This window comes from Triturus cristatus, chromosome 1_1 (genome assembly GCF_964204655.1).
Source record: "Triturus cristatus chromosome 1_1, aTriCri1.1, whole genome shotgun sequence".
NCBI classification, from domain to species: domain Eukaryota; kingdom Metazoa; phylum Chordata; class Amphibia; order Caudata; family Salamandridae; genus Triturus; species Triturus cristatus.
In genome coordinates, this window is record NC_140579.1 from 1,207,026,871 (window position 1) to 1,207,051,661 (window position 24,791).

The window sequence follows — 24,791 nt, forward strand, 5'->3', positions numbered from 1 at the left end:
GTGTAGAATTGGCACAGAATTTGATTAAGGAGTTGAGTGCGAGTTCTACTTCAAAGGATACGGTCAATGATATTGGCTCTGCCAATGCTATTAGTAGCACCTCACGAAAGGTCAAACCAAATGAGAAAGGTATGTTCCAAAAGAAAAATATCTGTTTACAGGTGTGGTTATCCTCCACATGGTAATGATAACAGATTCTGTCCTGGTAAGAATGCCAAATGTCACAAGTGTGGAAGGATTGGACATTTGGCCAAAGTCTGTCAATCTAGTCTAAACAAGAGTGAGAAAGTCAATTGTGTGGTGAAGAATGAGCAATTGTGTGATAGTGAATTGTACAAGATTGTCAAGACATGATCGTCACTGTCACAGATGATGTCATTGTTACTGGTGACCCCTCCGATTGTGTTGATCCATATGTTGATGTGTTGGTGGGCGATGTGTGCTTGAAGTTGTTGGTGGACTCAGGCGCACGCATAACTATGATCACATACGAGCTTTTCAGAAAATCCTGGTGTGACAGAATACTTCCCCCCCCCCCCCCCCCTGATAGGGCACCTGTATCATATGAGGGACGCAAAATAGACTTGGAAGGCTACATTGAGGATGCGTTAGAGTTTAAAGGTCGAAAGATACAGGGCAAAATTTATGTTGCAGTTCGCGGCTTGAACATCCTTGGTTGGTATCACCAAGGCTTTTTTGGCATGGTGCTGAGGCCTGGTACAAGTGAACAAGTCTTAGTTGTACAAGATATGCACAAGTCTCTCTGTTTGGAACAAGACTTTCCTAGTGTGTTTTCTGACACTCTTGGAAAAATTGCTGGTTTCAAGCACAAGATCAAAGTTAAAAAGGATGCTGTGCCGGTGAAGCACAAGGTCAGATCAGTTCCTTTTAGCCTCAGGGGTGATCTCAAGTTGGAATTAGACAGATTGGAGAAGTCTGGGATCATTGAGCCAGTGGAATCCAGTTTATGGTTAAGTCCATTGGTGGTCGCACGAAAACGGAATGGAGAGATCTGTTTATGCATCGATCTGAGAAGTCTTAACAAAGAGATTTGGGTTGATGCCCACCCTCTTCCCAAAATTGGTGATTTGTTTGAGGAATTGAGGGATGCTCAATGGTTCTCCAAGATTGATTTAGCATCTGCATACTACCAAATCTGGTTGGAGGATGAATCACGTCATTATACTGCTTTTGGATCTTTCCAATTTTGTAGGATGCCGTTTGGTCTCGCGTCTGCGGCTTCGGTGTTCCAAAGAGTCATGCAGACAGTGCTTCGAGATGTGAAGGGCGTTGTCATCTTTCAAGATGATGTACTTATTTTTGCAAGACATTTAGAGGAGCATGATAAGATTCTGAGGACTGTGCTTAGCACTTGAGAAAAAAGGTATTGTAAAAAAAAAATAATAATAAGTGTGAGTTCTGGAAAAGGTAGATAGAGTTTCTGGGACATCTTGTTTCTGCTGATGGTGTAAGTCCCAGGCCTGGTTTGGTAACAGAGGTGGTTGAGTGTCCCTGTCCCAAAAACAAGGATGAGTTACGCTCCTTTTTGGGGTTGTGTGAGTTTGACTCATGCTTCATTCCTGACTATGCTAGCAAAATGAAGGTGCTTTCCAATATGCGGAGAACTAATGTCTCATTTGTGTGGGATAGCAACTGTCAGGAAACTTTTGATTTGGTCAAATCCAAAATGGTTAATACCAAAACACTTAGAGCAGATGATCCGGCAGTTCCTTGTACCATCACTCTTGACGCTAGCAATTCTGGTCTAGGGGCAGTGCTTACACAATCTGCAGGTGCGAATGAGGTTACTATTAGCTATGCTTCTAGAGTTTTGAGAGATCCTGAGTTGAACTATTCAGTGATCGAAAAGGAGCTGTTGGCATGTTATTGGGCATGTGAGAAATTCAGAACATACATTTGGGGTAGGAAGTTTGTTATACAAACTGATCATAAACCACCGCTATACATTCAGGGTGGTGAGCGTCTCAAGTATGCTACGCCTCGCATTGCACGTTTGACCACCAAACTTCTGCAGTATGATTTTACGGTAAAGCATATTCCAGGAAAGCAGAATGTAAGGGCGGACATGTTGTCAAGACTTCCCTTAAGTGGTGATGACACTATGGATGTAGAGGAGGACAAGGAGGAATGTTTCATTGCTGTTGTGGATGCAGTTGAAAACAAAGCTTGCAGCGAGGTTGAATGGAAGGAGGCTTTGAGTGAAGATTCCAGCCTTGCTAAAGTAAAAGAATATATTGTGAAAGGTTGGCCCAGGGAGAGATGTGTGTCCCCGGCTATCCCGCCTTTTTGGAAAGTGGCAGAAGAGTTGTCCATTGAAGACGGCATAGTCATAAGAGATGGTAGATGTGTTCCCCCCCCATGAATGTCCGTATTAAGCTGGTTGACTGTGCACATGATGGCCATCTTGGGGCAACCATGACAAAAAGGCGGGTCAGAATGCATTATTGCTGGCCCTCCATGGACAAGGATATAGAGGGGAGGGTCAAAGAATGTGTCGTTTGTAGTGGTGCAGAAAAGGGGATGAAAGTTGCTACTCCTCCCCTTCAGCCCATCTCTTTCCCCACAAAGCCATGGCTTAAGGTGGGAATTGATATGGTTGGCCCGTTCAACTTTCTTCCTCACAACTTACGCTTTGCGTTTGTTCTTATGGACTTCCATAGCAAGTGGCCGGAAGTCAAGTTCTGCTCTTCTCCCACAGCCAGTAGTGCCATTCTTTTTCTCAAAGAGATTTTATGAGGGAAGGATTTCAGGAGGCCCTTGTTTCGGATAATGGTGTGCAGTTTGTCAATCAGGAAAGGAGTGTGTTCTTGAGTGAATCTGGGGGGAAACATCTAAGAAGGTCTGTTGGACACCCTCAAACCAACGGTTTGGTCGAGAGGATGAACAGAGTTGTAGTAGAATGTATCAAGTGGGCAAAGAGTCATTGGTAAGACGTTGAGGGTGCGGTCAGATCCATGTTGTGGTTTTACCGCACTACGCCACATTCACTTACTAAAGTTGCGCCATTCACATCACTCAAAGGTAGAGTACCCACCTCTGCCCTTTATCCTGCTTGGCTGTTAAGAACTGTTTGTGATAAAGTGGTGTGCTGGGTTGACAATGTTGCGTTGGAAACTCGAGTTAAAACTGCACAGAAGATGTCTGACAGGTACAGTCAAAAGAAGTCTGTTAAGACAGTCAACGTGTCTCCTGGGGACATGGTTCGCATCAAAAGCACCAGCTTTGTTAAAAAAGGTGGTAGGTCCTTCGGTGAACCAGTCTGTGTAGAGAAGGTCTGTGGTGGTGCTGTCATGGTACGTGGCGTACATTGGTGGAACCTAGCAAAAGTTGTGAAAGTTCAATCTGCTGGGGATAATTGTAATGGCACCAGAAGTGATGAGCTTGCAGGGAATTCTCCAACTGGTCCAGCCGTTGTATCCTCAGCTACTATCTCTGATTCCAATGTGACAAGTCAAGTGCCAAGGAAGTCTGTTCGTGCTAGACGTCTTCCTTGGAAATTACTCTCATTTTGCAGTATTGCCATAGTTTGAAGATATCTAGTACATTATAATCAGTACAGAATAAACATAATGCATTTATTGTTCATTTCTTCTGGTATTTTTTGGTTTCTCGTTTTGGTTTCTTTGCACACTTTTGTGCTTAGTTTTGTGTGTTTTTCTGAAAAAAACAAAAGAGGTAATATGTTGTGCTTACATATGCTTGTTTAAGGTTCTATATAGAATCCCATCTGTTGTCATGGTGCTGTGTGGTGCCAGTTCCAAGAACAGTCAGTTGGTACCTCTCTTCTGTGCTGAGAGGAGCGGTGGCTCGTTGTACCCACGAATAAATACTACATACTAAGAAGCTGTGTCTTGAGAGATTATATTGTCCTGTAGGACACAACACTTTAGGTCGAACTTTATCCACAAAATTAGGCTACTATACACCTTAACCTCGACACGCATTAATATCAACGGGCAGATCACCAACCCCATAATCTCCAGGGGCACACAACAGGGATGCCCGCTCTCACCGATGCTATTCACGATTGCGGTGGAGTGGCTGACAGCTCAGGCTACGTAAATACCACACAAATCGTTGCATCGGATTCACAGCCTGTAGTCTGGTGACCTCGTTGTATGCGGATGATGTCACGCTATATATCCGAGAGCCGCAAACAAACCTAGCACCCATGACGAGGTAAGTAATGCGATAAGGCGGCTACTCCAGCATGCACTTCAATTGAAATAAATCAATTTTATTCCCCCTCACCGACGTGACGCTTCCTTATCCCACAGAGTACCCACTAAAATGGGCCACCGAACCAATCAATTATCTAGGGATATGACTGAGCAGAGACCTGGATGAACTCTGGAAAGCAAACTACGGCCAGGCGGTGGAATGGCTAGAAGCTAAGATCCCAGTATGAAATAAGCTCCCACTCTCCCTTGCAGGTTGTATTGCGATAGGCACATTTTTAATATCTTTTCCTAAACGTCCCACTCCCCCCTCCCCATGCAATTTTTTAAGAGACTGCGCTCGGACATTATCACGCTAACATGGGCAGGTCGACAGCCGTGTACCGCCTATGAAACTCCGACATTACCCATCTCTTCTTGTGCGGCGGACTGGGGGCCCCAGACTTCAAACTGTACGCATATTGCGCTCAAGCCAGCTTCTTACACTTTTGGCTGCACCCAACATCCTTTTAGCCACATTCGGCAGCTGAGACAGATCTGGTCTCCACCTGGCACCTTCAGACGACTAGTCCTGCCATATAACGCACCTACAGAAGAAATCAACACAGTGGCGTGCATGCGCTGGGCATGGGAGGGTATTCGCAAACAGACAAGCACCAGCACCATATATGCGCCATCAATGAAGTAACAGAGAACCCCTCCTTCTCTGCACTAGACAACAAAGGGATGGCACGCCGTACCAACTCCCTGGGCATATGCATCAAAGCAGAGCTTTACCCAGATGGACAGTTTCTTCCTCTCCCCCTACATACTGCTGCCACAACATCCACCCCGCTAGACACCCTACAGTACTACCAAATTCGGACGATCTGCAGAGAAACAAAAAATGCTTTCTCGAGCCCTCCGCCAGGAAATGCGGCACTTGAATACATTCACACAGCTACATCGCCTCTTAACTCATTACCAGGCTTTACTCGTTCACATTAGCAGCCTCCCCAGTTAACACTGAGCGCACGCGCTGTGCCTGGGCAGCAGACTTGACCACCGGGCCATCAACAGAACAGTGGCAATACTGCTGTAATAAGTCAGAAAGTCTCTCCCCCAACTACAGGATGAGACTGATACACTTCAAATACAGGCTATATCGCACGCCAATGGCCCTTCACAAAATAGGCTTAACTGCAGATTCGAGATGCCCGTGATGCTCTGCAACCGACGTCGCGTTCATACACCTAGCCTGGAGTGGCCAACTACTGGCAAGAAGTATGCGTATTACATCTGATCACATACCAGACCCGCTTGCGTGCCTACTTGGCTATTTTAAAGAGATCCCCAATGCCAGTCACCGATTGGTAGCAATGCTGCTGCTGGCCAGGCGCAGGACGGCGATCCACTGGGGTCGCAAGCCAGCACCATTGACTAAGACATGGCTTGCTGATGCAGCACACTGCCAGATGCACCTCACTGAGAACTGGAACCGAATACCCCTCGCAAGACGGCCACACAATATTTGGGCCCCTCTGGTAACTTATCTCTGCCGCCTAGATGACACTGACGAACAACCAAGCTCCCCGGGGGGAATTCCCAAAGCAAGACACTGTGCGCAGTCACAGCGGAAGCACTTCCACAAGTCCCTTCCCCGTGATGTCATATACCATATGTTCCAGGTTGCCTCAACCACACTCCATATATGAACTGTCACTATGTACCCATGCTATGTTGACGTCATAAATGTATACTGCCAACTCTCTTGTCCTAGAATGTACCAATCGAGTGCTTCTATTGTAATTTGCATAAAGTTCAATAAAAAAATGTTTTTTAAAAACGCCATAAAAATAAAAAAAGCATGCTTTCTTGTAAAACTTCTGCTTGTCGTGTAAAACTCTTTAATGCACTCGGGTCAGGCTCACGCTATATAAAACTACAAAAAATACTAATTACGCCATGCACCTATGATATGAACTTGGCCAAAGGACACTAGGGCATTGAAGAAGAAAATATTGAGATTGTACATGCCTTCCTCGAAAACACGCGACTTCCAGACCCACTCCAAACAATTTGGTGAGTAGCGTCACTTTTTTTTTATCTAAAGCAGTAGGTAAGGTTCATGACTCACAGCTGCAATGGTAAGGAGTAGTTTCTTTTCTGTAACTCCAGTTCTGTAATAGGGGTATCTCTGTTATAGTCATAATCTAGTGACTAGTCCCGCCCATGTGCGTGGACCCCGGAGCAATAAAAATAATCTCTTAAGTTGTCAAGCCATGCAGACCTGCATCTACACTTAAGAGAGAATTCAAAGACAGATAATGCAGCCTATATCCACAGGCTACACTGTCCAGTACTTCAACTAGAAAATTCCACCAACATCCACAAACAGCACTGCCTTCCCAGCTTTTTCCACAGAGAAAAACCTGCCTCTACCAGCAAAAGCCTCTGGAATGATAGAGAGGGAGGAATGGACAGACAAGCCCCATAGGCTGCCATTATGTGGCTCAGAACAGGATACTGTGCCTTTAAGAAAACTTTCCAGAACTTTTCCAGTATCCCAGAATGCACAGCAGGTCCCTTTTACTTTCAGTTCTTTTTGAAGGCGTAACACGCCAGACCTGTAGCATTCCTTACATTAACATTTATCTCTCCACTGGGGAGGAGGGCGGGCGCTTATGACTATAACAGAGATACCCCTACTACAGAACTGGAGTTACAGAAAAGAAACTACCCCTTCTGTAGTAGGGGATCTCTGTGTATAGTCATAATCTAGTGAATAGAATGGCAAGCCCATCCCCACACCAAAACGGCGGTGGAGAAGACTACAAAATAATACCACTACTGTGCGAACAAATTTCGCAGCGAAGCCTGCCCAACCTGAGCATCCACCCTGGCATCCGTGTCCAGACAGTAATGCTCAGCAAAGGTATGGACCGACCTCCAAGTGGCCGCCTTGCAGATTTCTGCAATCGGAACATTACGCAGCAAAGCAGTCGTGGAAGCTTTGCCCCTGGTGGAATGAGCCTTAGGTTTACCCCCTAAGGTCTTATTAGCCTTTTGGTAACACAATTGTATACAGGATACAATCCACCGAGAGATGGACTGTTTGGAGGTAGCAAGACCGGTCCTGACTGATCCATAATTGATAAACAATTGGTCTGACCTACGAATATCTTTGGTCTTATCAAGATAAAACTTCAACACCCTCCTAACGTCCAGGGAATGTAGAGCCCTTTCCGCTGGAGAAGAGGGATTCTGAAAAAACGTAGGTAAAGTTATGGTCTGGTTGACATGAAAATCAGATATAACCTTAGGAAGAAATTTAGGGTGAGTACGCATAACAACCTTAGCAGCATGAAATACCGTATAAGGTTCTTGGCAACACAACGCCTGTAGTTCACACACCCTGCGGGCCGATGTAATGGCCACTAGGAACGCCGCCTTTTAAGACAGGTGCTGCAACGAAGCCTTGTGAATAGGTTCAAAAGGCTCCTTCATCAATCTGGACAGCACCACATTCAATTCCCAGGCGAGGGAAGTCTGACAGGAGGGACCACTTTCTTCAAGCCTTCCAAAAAATCCTTGATCACAGGGATCTGAAAGAAGGAAGTCTGTGAAGGGCATTTCCTGTAAGCAGTCAAAGCAGCTAGATGAACCTTAATGGAATGGAAATTAAGGCCAGACTGCGCCAAATGCAAAAGGTACGGAAGGATGACATCTTCCTTACATGTCGTCGGGTCAAAGTGCTTGGACTTGCACCAGATGCAGAATCTCTTCCACTTGTAAGCATAGGACGTCCTAGTGGAAGGTCGCTTAGCCTCCTTCAGTATATCCATACAATCTGCTGGTAGATTCAGATGGCCATATTGCACTACCTCAGGAGCCATGCCGCCAAACTCAAAGACGAGAGGTTGGGGTGCACCAACTGCCCCCCGATCTTCGTGAGAATGTCCGGCCTGCACGGCAGCCATATGTGAGGAAGGAGAGACCGGTGAAGCAGGTCCGTGAACCACCACTGTCTGCGCCATTCCGGGGCAATCAGGATCATCCGCGCCCCGGACTGGGCCAGCTTGATGAGCACCGCCGGAATCAGGGGAATGGGTGGAAAAGCATAGAGAAAGCTGTTCGACCAGTCGATCCATAGCGCATTCCCCAGCGTCCCCCGCTGGTAGTACCTGGATGCGAAGTCTCGGCCTTTGCTGTTTTCGGCGGTGGCGAACAGATCTACGTCTGGAGTCCCCCACCTTGCGAAGACGTCCCCTAGTACTTCGTCGTTTATGACCCATTTGTGGTTTTCCTGAATCAGTCTGCTCAGTACGTCCGCCTGAACATTCTGCACACCTGGCAGATGCGTGGCCGTAATCGTCAGTCCTCGGGCCAGAAGCCAGTGCCAGATCGACTGCGCCTCCCGCGACAGGGTGCGTGATCTCGACCCCCCCTGCTTGTTGAGGTAATACATCATGGTTGTATTGTCCGTCTATACAAGCAGCGAGGTGGTCTGGAAGGACGGATGGAAGGCCTTCAATGCCAAGTAAACGGCTCTGAGTTCCAGGAAATTGATGTGGTACGTCGACTCCACCGGGGACCACTTTCCTTGTATCTGTAAGTCTCCGGAATGCGCTCCCCAGCCTTGGAGAGACGCATCCGTCACGATACTCTTCGTGGGAATGTCCTTGTGGAAGGGAATCCCACTGAGGAGATTTTCCACCGAACACCACGACTTCAGCGACTGAAGAGCATGCAGAGACAGCCGTATCTTGTCGTCCCAAGAACCTGTCCTCTGATCCCACTGATCCTCCAAGCACTCCTGCAGTGGTCTCATGTGCAGCCGTGCGTGAGGCGTGAGGAAGATACATGAGGCCATCGATCCCAGCAGCGAAGACACCTTCCTCACTGTCGTCGATGGAGCGGTCATAAGAGCCTGAGCCTTCCGAAGGAGTGATAACCGTCTCTCCTCCGAAGGAGACACGCTTGCCGACAGCGTATTGATGGAGGCCCCCCAAGTACTGTATGCACTGGACCGGAGTCGGGACAGACTTGGACATGTTGACGTGTAACCCCAGCTTGTTCAAGAGAACGCATGTCTTCTGGAAGTGCGCTTGTGCTTCCGAGAAGGACAAGGCCTTGATCAACCAATCGTCCAGGTACGGGTAGACAAACACCTTGTTCCTCCGCAGGTGTGCAGCTACCACTGCCATGCACTTCGAGAAGGTCCTGGGCGCAGACTTTAGCCCGAATGGCAGTACTGTGTATTGATAATGATTGGCGCCGACTTGGAATCGCAGGAACTTCCTGTGCTTCTGTGCAATGGGCACATGGAAGTACGCATCCTGTAGGTCTATGGCACAGAGCCAATCTCCCCGTTGCAGCTGAGGGTAAATCTGATGCAATGATAGCATGCGGAATTTCTCTCTGCGAATCCATTTGTTTGCTTGCCGCAAATCCAGAATGGGCCTGAACTCGTTCTTGTCCTTATTGCGAACCAGGAAGAACCGAGAGTACAGACCTCTACCCCTTTGAGACAGAGGTACGTCTTCCACCGCCTTTTTCCTCAACAGGATGTCTGCCTCCGCCTGGAGCTCTCGCAGTTGATACTGTGAGCTTACCGGCGGAATCGCTGGAGGCGGGCTGATGAACCGAAGACTGTATCCATTGCAAACAATATTCAGCACCTACTTGTCCTGAGTAATTTTTCTCCACTCTGCCAGAAAAGATTGAACGCTTCCCCCACTGGAGGGAGTAACGGTTGCAGGGGAAGTAATCGCTCAGGGCCGAGACCCAGCCGGGCCCTTGGTCGCTGTAGCGGACTGCTGGCCTCCTCTACTCTTCTGGCGCTTCTGGAAGGGTTTCCGGAACTGCTGCTGCTGTTGTTGCTGCTGTCCCGAGGCCTGCCCACGCCCTCTGCCTGCAGCCCCGAACCGTCTCTGGAACGGGCGCTTTTTCTTCTCAGGCTTCTCTAACCCGACAGCCGTCAGGGTCTCTGCCTCCGTCTTCATGCGGGCCATTTCGTCGTCCGCATGCTTGCCGAACAGGGTTTCCCCCGAGAAAGGCAGGTTGGCCACTCTTTGTTGTGCCTCCGGTTTGAGTGAGGTAAGGCGAAGCCAAGCGTGACGTCGTTGGTTGATGCCATGACAATATCCATGTGCCGCTAACAGAGACACATCCGCCACCGCGCTGATAGTCTGATTTGACACCAGCATCCCCTCACGCAAAGTCTCTAGAAAGTCCTCCTTGTCGCGAGGCAGCAGCTCCGCATACTGCTGGAGAGACTCCCACAGGGCACGATCGTAGCGCCCCAACAGAGCTCTGGCACTTGCCGCCTTCATGGTGGTAGAAGCCGTCCCACAGACCTTTCTGCCCGCCGAGTCTAGCCAACGGCTATCCTTATCAGGCGGCACTGTCGAGGAACGAGTGGTAGCATGCTGCTTCCTTGCCGCCGTCACAATGACCGAGTCCGGTTTCGGGTCCATCCTCAGAAAGGTCGGGTCCGATTCCGGCGCCCGATACTTCTTCAGGAGCCTAGAGGGGGCTGGTTTCGTCACCGCCGGAGTGAGGAACAACTCCGTAGCGGGCTCCACCAATCCCTGCACTAGTGGCAGCAGGGGGCGAGACAGGTGCTTCTTGTGCAGCGTCTCGAAGATCACGGACGTCGTAGGTGTAGGCACCGTCACCGTGATCCCTAGCTTGGCCGCACCCCTCAGTAGCACCTCCTGGAAGGAGACTATATCGTCGACAGGCAATACTCCCGTCCTTGGCGAGTCCGACAGCGTCGGCGAGTAGTCCCTGGCAGACGATTGGGTGCAGGATCTGGCGCTGCGCCTCCTGCAGCATCGCCCAGATGTCGATGATGCCCGTCCACGGCTCCGTGACCTTCCTCTCCGTCCGGAGCGCGATCTGTTTGGCTTCGGCCGCTTCGGAGTTCTCTTCGGCGGCGTCGGATACCTAGGCAACGATACCGACCGTGGCGGGGCCACAGGTGGGCCCGACTATGTGTGAGGCGGAATGGTAGGAGGAGGAGGAGGAGGTGGTGGTGGTGGTGGAGGCGGTGGCGTAGGGATCCGCGGTGAGGGCTCCCTTGGCAAAGGAGGAAAGGGTGGCGACCTAGGCTTAGGAGGTGTATACACCACTGAGTACACCGAGCCCGGTGACTCCGTTCTCTTCCTTTGTGACCCCGAGGAACTCCTGGCGTCAGGACTCCTCCTGTGCTGGACTCCTCCTGCGCTGCCTCGGTGTCGATGAACGCCTCCTCGACGGCGAACGCCTCCTCGACGGCGAACGCCTCCTCGACGGCGAACGCCTAGGACAGGTCCTCGACGTCGGGGATCCCCTCGACGGTGACCGTCTCCTCTTTGCCGAGCGCCTACGCCGGGACTGTTCTCGACGCCGATGACTCGACGGAGAAGTCGACGGCGTCGACGAAGATGATGACGACGGCGGGCTGCTCAGCTCCCTCGACGTAGAGCGTCGATGCCGTTTCTCCCCAGAGCCCTGGGGAGACGGTGAGCAGACTGCAGCCATCCCCCTCAACGCCGTAGTCGACGGAGAATGGGGACGTTTGCTGGGCTTTCTGCCACTGGGGAGCCCCCCAGGGGCCTCAGCATGGGCAGAATCAGCCCGTCCTGACCCACCTTGTGCCCTCAGCCTTCTGTCCTCCAAGCCTAGGAGCCTGATCTTCATCCTTTCCTTCAGGGTCCTGGCTGAGAAAGATTGGCAAATGTCACACTCCTCTGGAACATGGGACTGGGGAAGGCAGACGATGCACACCCTGTGTGGGTCCGACTTGGCCTTCTTTCTCTCGCACTCTGGGCACTTGTCAAACAAGCCAGGCATGTTGACCACACAGAGCACACACAAGAAGGAAGGCAACAAGGTACTTAATATAGCACTTGAAAAGTGAACAAATCCAAATAAACCCTTGAAAAGGGAGCGCTCAATGCTCCAGGGTCCTGCTAGCAGGAGCCGGAAAAAAGAACTAAAAGTAAAAGGGACCTGCTGTGCATTCTGGGATACTGGAAAAGTTCTGGAAATTTTCCTAAATGCACAGTATCCTGTTCGGAGCCACATAATGGCAGCCTATGGGGCTTGTCTGTCCATTTCTCCCTCTCTATCATTCCAGAGGCTTTTGCTGGTGGAGGCAGGTTTTTCTCTGTGGAAAAAGCTGGGCAGGCAGTGCTGTTTGTGGATGTTGGTGGAATTTCTAGTTGAAGTACTGGACAGTGTAGCCTGTGGATATAGGCTGCATTATCTGTCTTTGAATTCTCTCTTAAGTGTAGATGCAGGTCTGCATGGCTTGACAACTTAAGAGATTATTTTTATTGCTCCGGGGTCCACGCACATGGGCGGGACTATTCACTAGATTATGACTCTAACGGTGCGTGCGTCCCCGCTTTCAGTCAGCAAGGAAGCCCCGTTGCTCTTGACTCGGTGGGGTTCTCTGCCGTCTCATTGCGCCAGCGCCCATCCTTAGGTGGGGCTAAGTCCCGTAAACAGGATCGGTGCGGCTGAAAGACTCTTAACGTTCTTAACGTAAACGATCCCCGCCAACTCAGCAGCCTCTGTGGCGCCATCTACCCGCCGTCACCCGTCCTGTACTTGCGTCAAGAGTGAGTGCGTGCATTACGTGCGGCTGTCCCCCCCCATCCCCCTTGCTTAGGGAGGGAGGCGATGACGTGTTCTCCACTGCTTCCCCCTTAGTTGTCTGTTCTTTAGGGTGGCTCTCCACGGAAGATTACACATGGGCGCTTTTAGTCATCCTTCCGTTAGCCTAATTTTACATTTTAGCGTTTATGGGACAAATGGGGAGTGAGCAGCTTCTTCACACTGTAGTTTAGCGCGAGGGCTACAACCAGAGCGATTTGAATTACGCAGCATGGTTGACTGAATTATGCGTCAAGAAAAGGCTAACAACGCTGCTTATTTTGTCAAAGTATCACTTCATTATGTTGTCATTTTTACACGTTAGCAATGAATCGAGGGGAGCATAACCGTGCCACAGCTGACTTGTAGAGGAGAATACGCCGCCAGGATCTTTCAGCCTGCCTACCTGGTGTCCAGGAACCCGAGTAGTCCACGAGCCTTGCACCTGTGGCCGCACCCGCCACCGTGCTTCTAACACCGCGCGGCCGCGGAGTGGTGCGGACCACAACTCCCAGGCTGCCCAGCGACTCCGCCCACTGCCTGCTTCCCACGCCGGAGGACTTCAAAAGAGGTCAGCCTCCACTGGGGAGCGGGGGAGCATAACCGTGCCACAGCTGACTTGTAGAGGAGAATACGCCGCCAGGATCTTTCAGCCTGCCTACCTGGTGTCCAGGAACCCGAGTAGTCCACGAGCCTTGCACCTGTGGCCGCACCCACCGCCGTGCTTTTAACACCGCGCGGCCGCGGAGTGGTGTGGACCACAACTCCCAGGCTGCCCAGCGACTCAGCCCACTGCCTGCTTCCCGCGCCGGAGGACTTCAAAAGAGGTCAGCCCCCTCCGCCTCGCGGACGCGCGTGGGCGGCGCCGGGCTGAGCCCGGGCAGAGGGCGGGCCGTCTGGCCGTCAGGGGCAGACAGAGGCTGGGCTGGGCCACCCCCTTTGTCCGCAACGACCTATAGCACCCGTGGTGAAGGTAAGAGTTGCCACCGAAGAGAGTACATTTGTCTGTCACGCTTGTCTGCCATGGGTAAAAATGATTCTATCCACCCACGACCCAACACCAGACATAATAAAACATCCACCAACCCTCTTCCAAGTCTAACAGCAATTGACAGAATGCTGCAAAAGACTATAGGGGTAGTCGCTTCGGCTATAGAGTCTACCGAAAGGCGTCTCTCACTCCCAATTGGATCAGTCCCACCTATTATACCTGAGAATGCATCTACAACTTTGGGCAATTCCTATGATTCTATGTTAATGATTTCCTATGCTGGTTTACCTGAACTTCCAGGAACTAATACCAACCTGGAGTTAATTAACCCTAACCATTCTTTGACTTTGGATCATACTCCCCCGGCAAGCAGACTGTCCATCACCCCTGTACTGCTGAAGCAGGTTTCGAATGAGGAGGAGCTTTTGGCTAATGACATTATTGATGTTGATGGTAATAGTGCCGTTGGGACACCTATTGTTATTGCACAATCCCCTGCTATTACTTCACCAGTCCAAACAAGAGGACAAAAGGCCAAAAACAAACACAAACATAATAACAAAGAACAGAAGGCATCTAAACCCAAGGGTAAAGGTAATGGCCGCCATTCCAAAGCGGTACAAAATCTACTTGTAGTAGAGCCACGTGTAGATCAGTCAGAGGTTACTAATGCCCAGCCAAATCGAATCAATAATGAGTCCAGTTCTGATGGCTTTTGGGAGAGATTGGACGTACTTGTATCAACCTTTCTAGGGCCTATTAACGAGAATATCCGGGCTCTTGAAGCTAGGGTTAATTCTATTGATCAACATGTACAGACAATAATACACTCAATCAAGTCGATTTCAACCCAATCAGTTGCCCCTATACCCGACCCTGATCAGATTAGGAGGACGCCCACACCTATTCCCGTCCCTGTCCCGTGTGTTTCTGAGGGCACAAAGTCAAGACCAAGGGGGGTAGATAAACAACTAAGTGCCCCAAGTACCTTACCTGTAAGTTCAGGTAATAGTAACAGTTGCCCCCCTGACATAGGGACTAGCGAAGATAAAGACAAAGCTTCGACGGAAAAGGTTGTAACATCAAGGGAAGACACCGGGAAACATGGGTCCCAAAAACCAGACCAATTGAAGAGTACCTTCCACCTTGTAGATTATAAAAGTGATAATGTACCATCAGTAATGAATCTACCTCCAGAATGTGGAGCGTATGTTGCGGTCCTTTGTAATGTCCCCAGGCTACGGGAAGGGCAATTTGAGACCAATGAAACCCTGAAAAACAAAACTCTTTATTGGTTAACTAATAATTGTGGTTTGCCAACCTTATATGCAGAACAGATCTTACTCACTCAGCGAGTAGGATGGATAGGCCCCACAACCAAGAACTTTAATGGGGACTGCATCATTATTAGTTTTAGATCACCATTCTGGGCACATAAAGTTCTACGCAGAGCCCCCCCCCTTCTCACTGGGAATTTAATACTACTTTGTTGCCACTCGCCTATTTTTATAGACATCCATTAGTTAATAATCATGTCATGAAACCCATTACCCATTATGTGAGTAACAATTGGTCGCCAATGGCTTCAGCAACCCACCAGTTGTTACCACCACTACCATTATATAATAGGTTTCAATGTCTGACATCAATGGAGGACACCGATTGACACACAAAATCTGTGGAGATTATCGATGGGGGGGGAAATGGGACACCAAACCTGACTCCTATACAAAGGGAGAATAGTGAAGGATTGTGTATGGACCCATTTTTGACAATCAAGTTATCGGGGGTAAATGGTGACAATGAGCCTGTTATTCCTATAGTTGATACTTCTGTTAAGTCCATTTTGTGCAAGGATGTATCTATAAAATTGACTAATGATGAAGGTATTTTAACTCAAAAGGGGTATACACTGACTACCTGGAATATTGCAGGTCTCAGAAATAAATTAGGGACGCCCTTCTGGCAAGACTTTATCACTTGTGGCACTGATATCATGTGCTTACAAGAAACATGGAGTACAGAACCTATCTCAGTAGAGGGTTATACCTCATACTGTGTAAATGCGACCCCCTCCTTAATGGGTAGAGCGAAGGGTGGTCTTATGTTGCTTATTTCTACCAAACTGATTGGTTGCAAAGTTAACTTATTTACCTATTGACAATTATAGTCAAGTTTTACGATTATCTTTCCCGCAAGGTAAAGACTTGGTGCTAGTAAATTTTTACAATAATAATTTCCAGAAAGATAGAGGAGCTTGTTTAGCGCCACTGGAAAAAGAGTTGGACAGGCTTCTAAACACATCTAGTAAATTGGCTGCAGTTTTGTGGGCTGGTGATTTTAATATTCAAGCATGCCCCACCACATTTACTAATTCTTGTGGTTATTTGAAAACCTATTCAACCACTGATGGGATTAAAGATGACATGTCGCATTTTCCCCATTGTGAATATGGTCTAACCCTCAACACTTTAATGGCCAAATACGATCTTGAGCTGTTGGATTGTACCATAAATGAGGGTCATCTTAAATGTCCCACATTCACTGGTAGGGAAGCTAGTAGCAACATTGATCATATCTTATTCTCTAAGAACTGCCCTTATATGAACCTTTGGATATCCGAACAGGTAGTTAGTGATCACAATAGTATTTCCATAGTTTTGTTAGCTTGGGGAAATAGAATTACTAGCACTACCCATACAATTAATGATATCCTCCCCATTAGACCGAATGGTAGGAGATTAAAGTGGATTGGTCTGGACCCACAAAAGATTCAACGGGATGCGATTGATAAATGCAGAGATAGCATTAATTATTGCCTCAGCGAGGAGGTTACCCCTGGAAAGCTATGTATGGAATTCGCCAATATAAATATTGTGATAAGAAATATCTTAACCAGGAACACCAAAGGTTCTAGACAGAATGGTAAGAAGTGGTTCGACTCTGAATGCTCCAAGATTTTATCTAATCTAAAACTAGCATTAAGGACTAAACCCCGCAATCAATCCCTTGTCTGTAAACTACGTAAAGATTACAAACAAGCTATTTCAGCACAAAAAAAGGCATTGAGATTAGACGCCTGGGATAAACTAACCATGGCCAGTGAGTTGAACAATATTAAACTTTTTTGGGAAATTGTAAATAGCCCCTTCCTAAAGGAGGATTGCACCCCTGAGTTGATGTCTCATGTTAATTGCACTGAATGGATTGAGCACTTTTCAAAATTTTTTAATCCAGAACAGATCGTTTTAACTTTTCCTCTTTTAATGAATAATTTTACTTGGCCTCTACTACCACTAACAATTAGCGTTGAGGAGGTGCGTGAAGGTCTGTTAAATAGCAAAGGGGGAAAGGCTCCCGGCCCGGATGGTGTTCCGATCGATCTATACAAGGATGAAATGGATCTCTGGGCACCAATCCTTGCAAGAATTTTTTATGCTGCTGCTACAGGAAATTTTCCATTATCATGGGCCGAATCTTTAATTGTTCCACTTTATAAAAAGGGTTCGCGCTCTAAAGAATGCAACTATCGCCCTATTTCATTGCTTGATTCTTCAATAAAAGTACTAAGTAGGGTGCTTTTAAAAAGATTGGAAACATGGGCCGAAGAATCCAATGTATTGACCCCAGTCCAATATGGTTTTAGGAAGGGCATTGGGACCATTGAACAATGTGTTAATTTGGAATTACTTATCAACAAATATACAGTGGTAAAAGGGGGAAATTTGTTTATGTTTTGCTGACTTGAGCAGTGCGTTCGACTTAGTGGACCATTCGCTCCTCTGGTCAGTATTACTTGAATCTGGGGCCCCAAAGGAGATTGTGTTTTTCCTAGCCAGGATATATGAAAAACTCTTGTAGTGTACGTTATGGACCTACGGGTGAGCGAACCCCTTTTTTCACTGTGCGAAGGGGCATTAGACAAGGGTGCGTATTGGCTCCCCTTTTATTTTCTCTTTTTATAAATCAAATTGCTGAGGTTTTAAATAATACCCCTGCTGATGCCCCCAAAATAGATAATACTGTTGTGCCTATATTGTTATATGCGGACGATGCCGTCCTAATTTCACGCACTCCTCTGGGTCTACAACGTTTAATTGATGCTTTTACTGGTTTTATTAATGACAGGAAATTGCTGATTAATAAACTAAAAACTTTTATCATGATATGTGGACGAAAATTTAAATCATCGCGGTCCTTTTTTCTTGAAGGCTCGAAGATACAAGCGGTTGATACCTTTTGTTATTTAGGCATCAATTTTGATGCTAATGGCAAATGGTCTAACAAGCAAGGAAACATTGGCCACAAAATGACTAGAAATTCTAATGGCATTTTCCGTTTTGCCTCAAAAATAGGGGATTACAGAATAAAAGATATGTTAACCATATATAACGCAAGATGCGTCTCTTCGGCCTTATATGGAGCTGGTTTATGGGGCCATTCTCCAATGGCCCAATTACAAATAAACGAAAATACATTCCTTAAACGCCTGCTATGTGTCCCAGTTGCAGCCTCATCTTATTTAATTCATCAAGAAACAGGCCTTAACTATTTATCGGATTTGGCTGCTTTACGCCCTTTACTACTATGGCGTTCAATGTGGAACAAAAAGGAAACTGTGTTTACACAGTCTGTAATTAAGGACTGTCTTAAGTTGGACTTCCATCTCCGTATTCAATGGCTGAATTATATTATTTTTTGGTATAATATCCTATTTGGAATTAAGATCTCCAAAGATTCAGTTTGTGATATATTACCTTCCAAGAAGGAAATTAAAGACACATTCCTTCTATATAAAACAGAAGAAAGGAATAAGTTGATTAAGACTCATAAGACATCTGTGTTTTATAGGCAGCTTAATCTAAAAAAAGGCCTTCAGTCATATTTGGTGGAAGTGACTAGGAAATCACACCGATTTGTTCTTGTACGTTTAAGGTTGGGTATCGTACACCATCTCGTATCATTCCCTGTGATTGGGGCTGGCTCTAGCGAAGAATGCCCATGTGACAATATTTCCAAACAAAGTTGTTGCCATTTTCTGTTATTTTGTAAATTTTATATATCCCTGAGGAAATTTTATCTGAAACCGATCTTTTTAAAATATAACATCCGTTTAACAGCAGATGCCATGAACCTACTCTGTTCTCTACAGAGCTGGGACATTTGTTTCCATGTAGCACTATATATTATAAAATGCAGAGCTGCTAGGAAATCTATAACTATCTGTTAAATGATAAATGTCGACTGTATCTTACTTTGATGTTATAGTTATGTATAAGTCATTTTATGAAATAACCTATTTTATGCATAAGTCACTTTACTATAATGAGTCGAACTCATTTTTCTATACACGAGTCACTTTATGTTAGCCACCTATTTTCCTCACCTATATGGTGATAGCTACTGACAAAAGATTTTAAATGACTTAATATTACAATGTCTTATTTATTTTTAAACATGTATATATATGGATGTATTAATTATGACTCACCATTCAATGCAAGTTAAGTTAGGGCTTGTATAGGAATCACTACCTGTCCATGATTTTGCTGAATTATATGTTATGCTATTTTATGTATTTTTTATTTGTTCAGCTTATATGGTTGTATTTATACAAACCGAATTAAAGCTTATTTGACTTGACTTGACTCTAACGGATATTCCCCTACTACAGAACTAACTTGACCATACAAAGGAGGATAAAGCATAGAAAGAGGCTGGCGTGAGAGTGGAGGTAAAGAACAGGATATTTTTCAACACAACCCAAGAGACAAGAGGAGAAAAGGCTTTGAGGGGGCGCGCCTTCATCGGAAGGGAGCCGGAGAATTTCCCCGGACCCGTTCCACAACAAATGAACTGTCAGTGAGCAACAAGGTCACACGAGTGCACACCCAGTACATCTGATCACACCAATCAAGCCACAATAAATCCGGTTCGGGGGCAGACATGCCACACCCAAGGAGAGCATTCCGTAGTTAAGCCTTAATACTCAGAGAAGTCGAGAAGGGGGTAGACACCTGCACAGGCATCTGCTCAGTCGACCATTAAATGTCGACCATTCAAACAGTCCACAAGTCAAACGCTATCGGGTCAAAGTGTTCAAAGAGTGGCTATTACCAAACGGTGCTTCCCTCACCATCTCCAGAAGGGCAGAGGGAGGTGTAAAATGTTGAGACCATAAATAAGCCAGACGTGAAGTAAATCTGAACTCCTTTATTGCATCTTAAACCCCCAGACAGCAGAGGAGTGCGGGCACAGCCGCCAGCAACAGTCTCTCACAGCACTAAGTACAACAATTCTAGAACCCCCCCCAGCCAACATCAAGGTTAGTGCATGCACAGCCTCGCACAGAACATTACAGGTGACTCGAGTAAACACGAGCACCAACACAACATAAAACCTCTCACCTGCATGTTACGTACACAGAGGCTTGTGACGCACGGCTGCCACGGGCTCTTTTGTCGGCTTCTTACTGGCAACCACCACGCACAGTACCACAGGCCCAGAACTGGAGCTCATCGGCACTCCCTGGGGCGGGAAGCAGTAAAACAGGTAATCTGCAATGGTTAGGTGACACCTTTCACCCCCAGTGATGTTGAGTAAACTTCAAATAAAGTAGGAAGAGGACGCTCGGAGTGCGGTCAAAAGTACCAGACCCTTCTGTGAAATTGACGACCTCCTTCTAGGAAAGGACGCAACTGATCCACACAGTCTATTTATATTTAGCACGGCACATAGCAAGACACTGACTCAAGCAAAAGAGAAAATGCAGTTTAAGTGGTTAATGTTCCTGCTGCCGAGATCTGTATATAATCTACACCTTTTCCGAAGACTGTGAAAGAGTGCAATTGTGTTAGGTCCGTTGTTTAGGGGGGTTTAGTACTCTATCTGCAACTGGCTCACTGGGCTTCACGCACTTCTCCGATAGGAGGGCCACAATGCAATGCGGACAGAAATATAGAAACATCGACTAAAAACCCGAAAGGTCATCCTTTCGACCATTTCACGATCCCTCCTTAGTGGTCATCCCATATAATGCAGACCACTTAAGGAGTAGGAGAGCGAAATAGAATAGTAAAAGCAAAAAAGAGAGAAAAGGGCCAGCGATAGAAAGGGTGCTGGAAGTTTAAAGGAAAGAAGGAGTGCGAGAAAATAAACAACGCAGTGCTATCGAGAATTCCGAACCTCTACATAGAAAGAAATAATTTACTCAGATTTAATAACCTCCTCTACGGCTCCTAATGTATCAATAATGAGTCTGCCTTTGCAGAATTCAAATCGACAAACGCAAACACAAGAGCTTTGTTGTTTCCTTCACTGGGGTTTGAGGAACAAACTGGTTATGGCAATTAAACTAGGTGTCTCGGGGAAATATAGCCAACTGAGATGAGGGGTCAAAGTCAAACGGAATAACCAGCTGTGCGCGGTTAGCTCGCCTAGCCGGACGAACGGACGGCCGCCCAGTGTGAGCTCTCTGCATGGCCGAAATGTAGATCAGACAGGCACTAGCCGTGATATCAGCACACGTGAGAGCTCAGACGGCCGAAGAATTCCCCAATAGGAAGGAAATCTTTGGACTCCTGAGAGGTAGCTCAGATACTCAGAGCACCCCCCCCCCCACCCCCTCCCCCATGAGATTTAATGCACAGCCGCAATGTAGATCACACAGGCACTAGCTGTGATATCAGCACACACGTGAGGGAGCTCAGACTGCAGAAAATTCCCCCAATATGAATTCTGTGCACCCCTGAGATGTAGCTCAGATACCCGGAGGACCGTCCAGTGTGTGATCTGTACATGTCTGAAATGTAGATCATAAAGGCAGGAACCAGCTGTGATATTAGCACACATGAGACAGCTCAGATAGAAGAATTAGACAATATGGGGTCTGTGAACACCAGAGAGGTAGCTCAGATAACAGCCAAAGGGTACAGACAGGCATTAGCTGTGAATTCTGCACACGAGAGGCCGCTCAGACAGCAAAGAACCACACAATATGAGGTCGGTGCACATCTGACATGTAGCTTAGACAGCATAGCACCAGCTGTGGTATCTGCAAACACCAAAGAGATAGCTGTTAGAATTGGAACACCCAATGTAAGGTCTGCACACAGATGGGAGATCGCTCAGACCGCTGAAGGACTCACCACTGCGAGATATTTGCACACCGAAGAGATAGTTCAGATAGCTAAACACCAGCTGTGATATACGTTTAAACAAGGAAGATGGCTCACATAGTGGAAGGACCAACTACAGTGACGTCTGTGCAAATCTGAGAGGTAGGCTGAGATAGCCAAGCCGCAGATGTGATATATCAGTACACTAGAGAGATAGTTTGCACAGTGGAAGAACCAAACAGTATGAGATGTAAGAGCACATCAGTAGTGTGGCTCAGGTAGGTAAGCACCAGCAAAGACGTACAGACCACAGAGGCAGCTCAAATACCTCAAGGACTGCTCAACAGTGAGACCGATGTACACCTAAGAGACAGCTCCTTATTACATACCAGCATCACAGCAGTACTTAGAAATAACATAGAAACACTTCCCACAAAGGATAAGGATAATAATAAAATAAAAAAATTAAAAACCCAACTCCCTTTCTTACAGGTAGTGTTGTAATACTGTGAAAAAGGGATTGTTTGGGGTGGGTGGTACACCACTACAATTAATAGTCACAGTCTTGTTAGGTCCAGTAAAGTTATCAGTAATCTAAACCGGAGCTCAGCCCTTTGTAGCCATGACACAGAGCAGATCGGCTTAACTTGAGAAAACGTGTAAAGTCTTTAGAAGTATCGAAACAGGAAAACATTATTTGAACACACTATAACAATATATAAGAGATCAGCTTAATGAACAAAATAACGCCAAAACAACAAAAATCCAGTAGGAGGACTGCTGATTTTTTTAAACGTTTTATATAATAGCATAAGAAAACCAACCAACGGCGACTGGTCGCAATAGACCAAGACAAGGGTATAGTTTGAAGCCGATTACAAGAAAGCGCTGTCCCTGTCAGAAAGTTACCTTCACGTAGATGAAGTCCTTGCGAGGCTGCAAGATGGATCTAAAGAAGGGTTCATCAAAGAAGGACAAGGTCCCAGTGAAGCTGTTGGCGAAGGAGGAAAAAGCTCTGAGTGGGGAAAAGTCTGAAATTTACACAAGGAAGTCAACGTCAATCCAATGCTGCTCGGCATCTGGCCCAGTTAAGCTTTTTACCTTCAGACTTCTATTCTTTAAGCCTGGACCACTGAATCAGATTTGAAGCAATGGAGACTTATGTAGCAGGAGCTGTGGAGAAGTCAGGCCCACTGGTGATACACTCAGTGGATTTCCTTGCAGTTTGGTCCTGGTCCCACAATGGTTCTCCAAACAAGAACGTTTTTAAGACACAAGTTTCTTTCGTTTAGACAGGAGTACACTCTAACACCATTCAAGAGTTCTGGGAACAGGAGTGGGGGGTCAGGACTCACTCCAACAGAAACCACCAGCAGGGTCCACAGCAGGTCCAGTTGAAATTTGTCAACTGAGCTCTTCCAGGAAAGTGGTCTTCTTGCAGCTTTTATGTCCCTGTAGCATAACACGAGGTTCTCCAACAAATCCTTGGAGTCCACTTTTTGACCTGGGCACAAGTGAAAGCAGGTCTTGCTCTTGGGGTGCTCCTCTCAGGTCTCAGCAGCAAGCGCAGACGTTACACAGGTCCCGTAGGGATCTGAAGAAGGTAACCAAGGATGCCACATTCAAGTCTAGCACTAGCTTGTGGGTGGAGGCGAATACTGGCTCCTCTCTAACCAAAAGGGAAAATGTTCCCATGGGCAACCCTACCCACTTTTTCAGCAGTTCCTGTTTGACAGGCAGCAAGCAATCCAACACTATTTCTCTACCCAACACCACCATGGCAGAAACGTTCTACCCCTGTGCAGAAATGACTGTGTCTAACCAGATGTATGGCTATTGGAAAGAGGAAACCTTCCTACAAGTCACTCTAAACCAGATCTGGGGCAGCTCTCCCTCCAACTAGGTTTGGTGCCAGCATCACTAAGAAGACAAAAAGGAGGCAGGCCCAGGTATGAGCTACATCTGCCGGTGACAAGGTAGGCATCCTTTCTAGATATGCAAGAAGCTGAGCACAGTCCATAGGCCATCCTTCAAGGAAAAGTCAACCTCTCCCCACACCTTAGGCCTTTGTTTCAAATCTCAGAGCAAGTACACACCTTATCAAAGAGCTATTCAGCTCATGGGTGACAGTTGGCAACACATGCAAATTGGCATCTAGAGGCTTCAGGCAGGCAAAAAAGCAACTTTCTTGCGATAACTATTTGTAAAATATTTGTTACAAATCTGAATTTACCAGTAAATTGCTTTTTAATAAATATTTTTAAAAGTCCACAAAGTAACATTTTAGCTGGTTCATAGGCCGAGACAGCATTTTTTTTACTTTAAAATTAACTCCCAAATGCTTTCCAGTGGAATAGCTAACCCTACTACTGTGAAAATAGCTTTTGGGGCCTTGTTAATGCAAGGACATCATTTACATGAAACCTTTACTTGTCTTTTAAATACCATGCACCCTGCCTTATTGGCAGAGCCACTTGAATTATGTGGCTGGGGAGAACCTAATTATGCAGAGGGTTGACCAAATTATGCAGCAAGAAAAGACTAATTATACGGTATAATGTGGCACATTTTGTGATGGTGTTATTACATTAGTTTGTAATGTTTGCAATTGTAAACACTATTTGGGTTAAGGTTTCAACTCATTAGTACCAGTTCCACACCCAAATACAGCAATAGCCAACACAAAGGTGACCAGTCAACTTTTGCGAGCAGTCTTCAACTGGGCCGCAGCATGTGTCACCACGTTTTTAGTAACTTTTAATAATTTGACACCTGAGAGAGGTATGGCAGATTAGAGCAGAAGCACCCATCCGATAGATTTGGAAACACCCTAGGTTAGCTCACTTGGAAGGCACAACT

General features: G+C 46.7%; 1 protein-coding gene across 9 annotated transcripts in view; it reads right to left on the reverse strand.

The window, feature by feature from the left end:
- The window catches only part of LPCAT4 (lysophosphatidylcholine acyltransferase 4), a 1,035,593-nt gene that overhangs the window by 854,989 nt on the left and 155,813 nt on the right, over positions 1-24,791 (reverse strand). Inside the window, exon 1 of one of the 9 annotated variants that reach the window (XM_085651817.1) lies at positions 20,238-20,483. The exons of 5 other annotated variants lie outside the window; for them this stretch is intronic. Coding sequence is in view for 2 of the 4 variants with exons in the window: in XM_085651808.1 (XP_085507934.1) it covers positions 20,223-20,228 (6 nt within the window). In the remaining 2 variants the exon portion in view is untranslated. Of the gene's footprint in view, positions 1-20,222; positions 20,502-24,791 lie in introns of those variants that run through there. 3 more of the 9 variants (XM_085651808.1, XM_085651862.1, XM_085651854.1) reach the window with 3 other exon arrangements.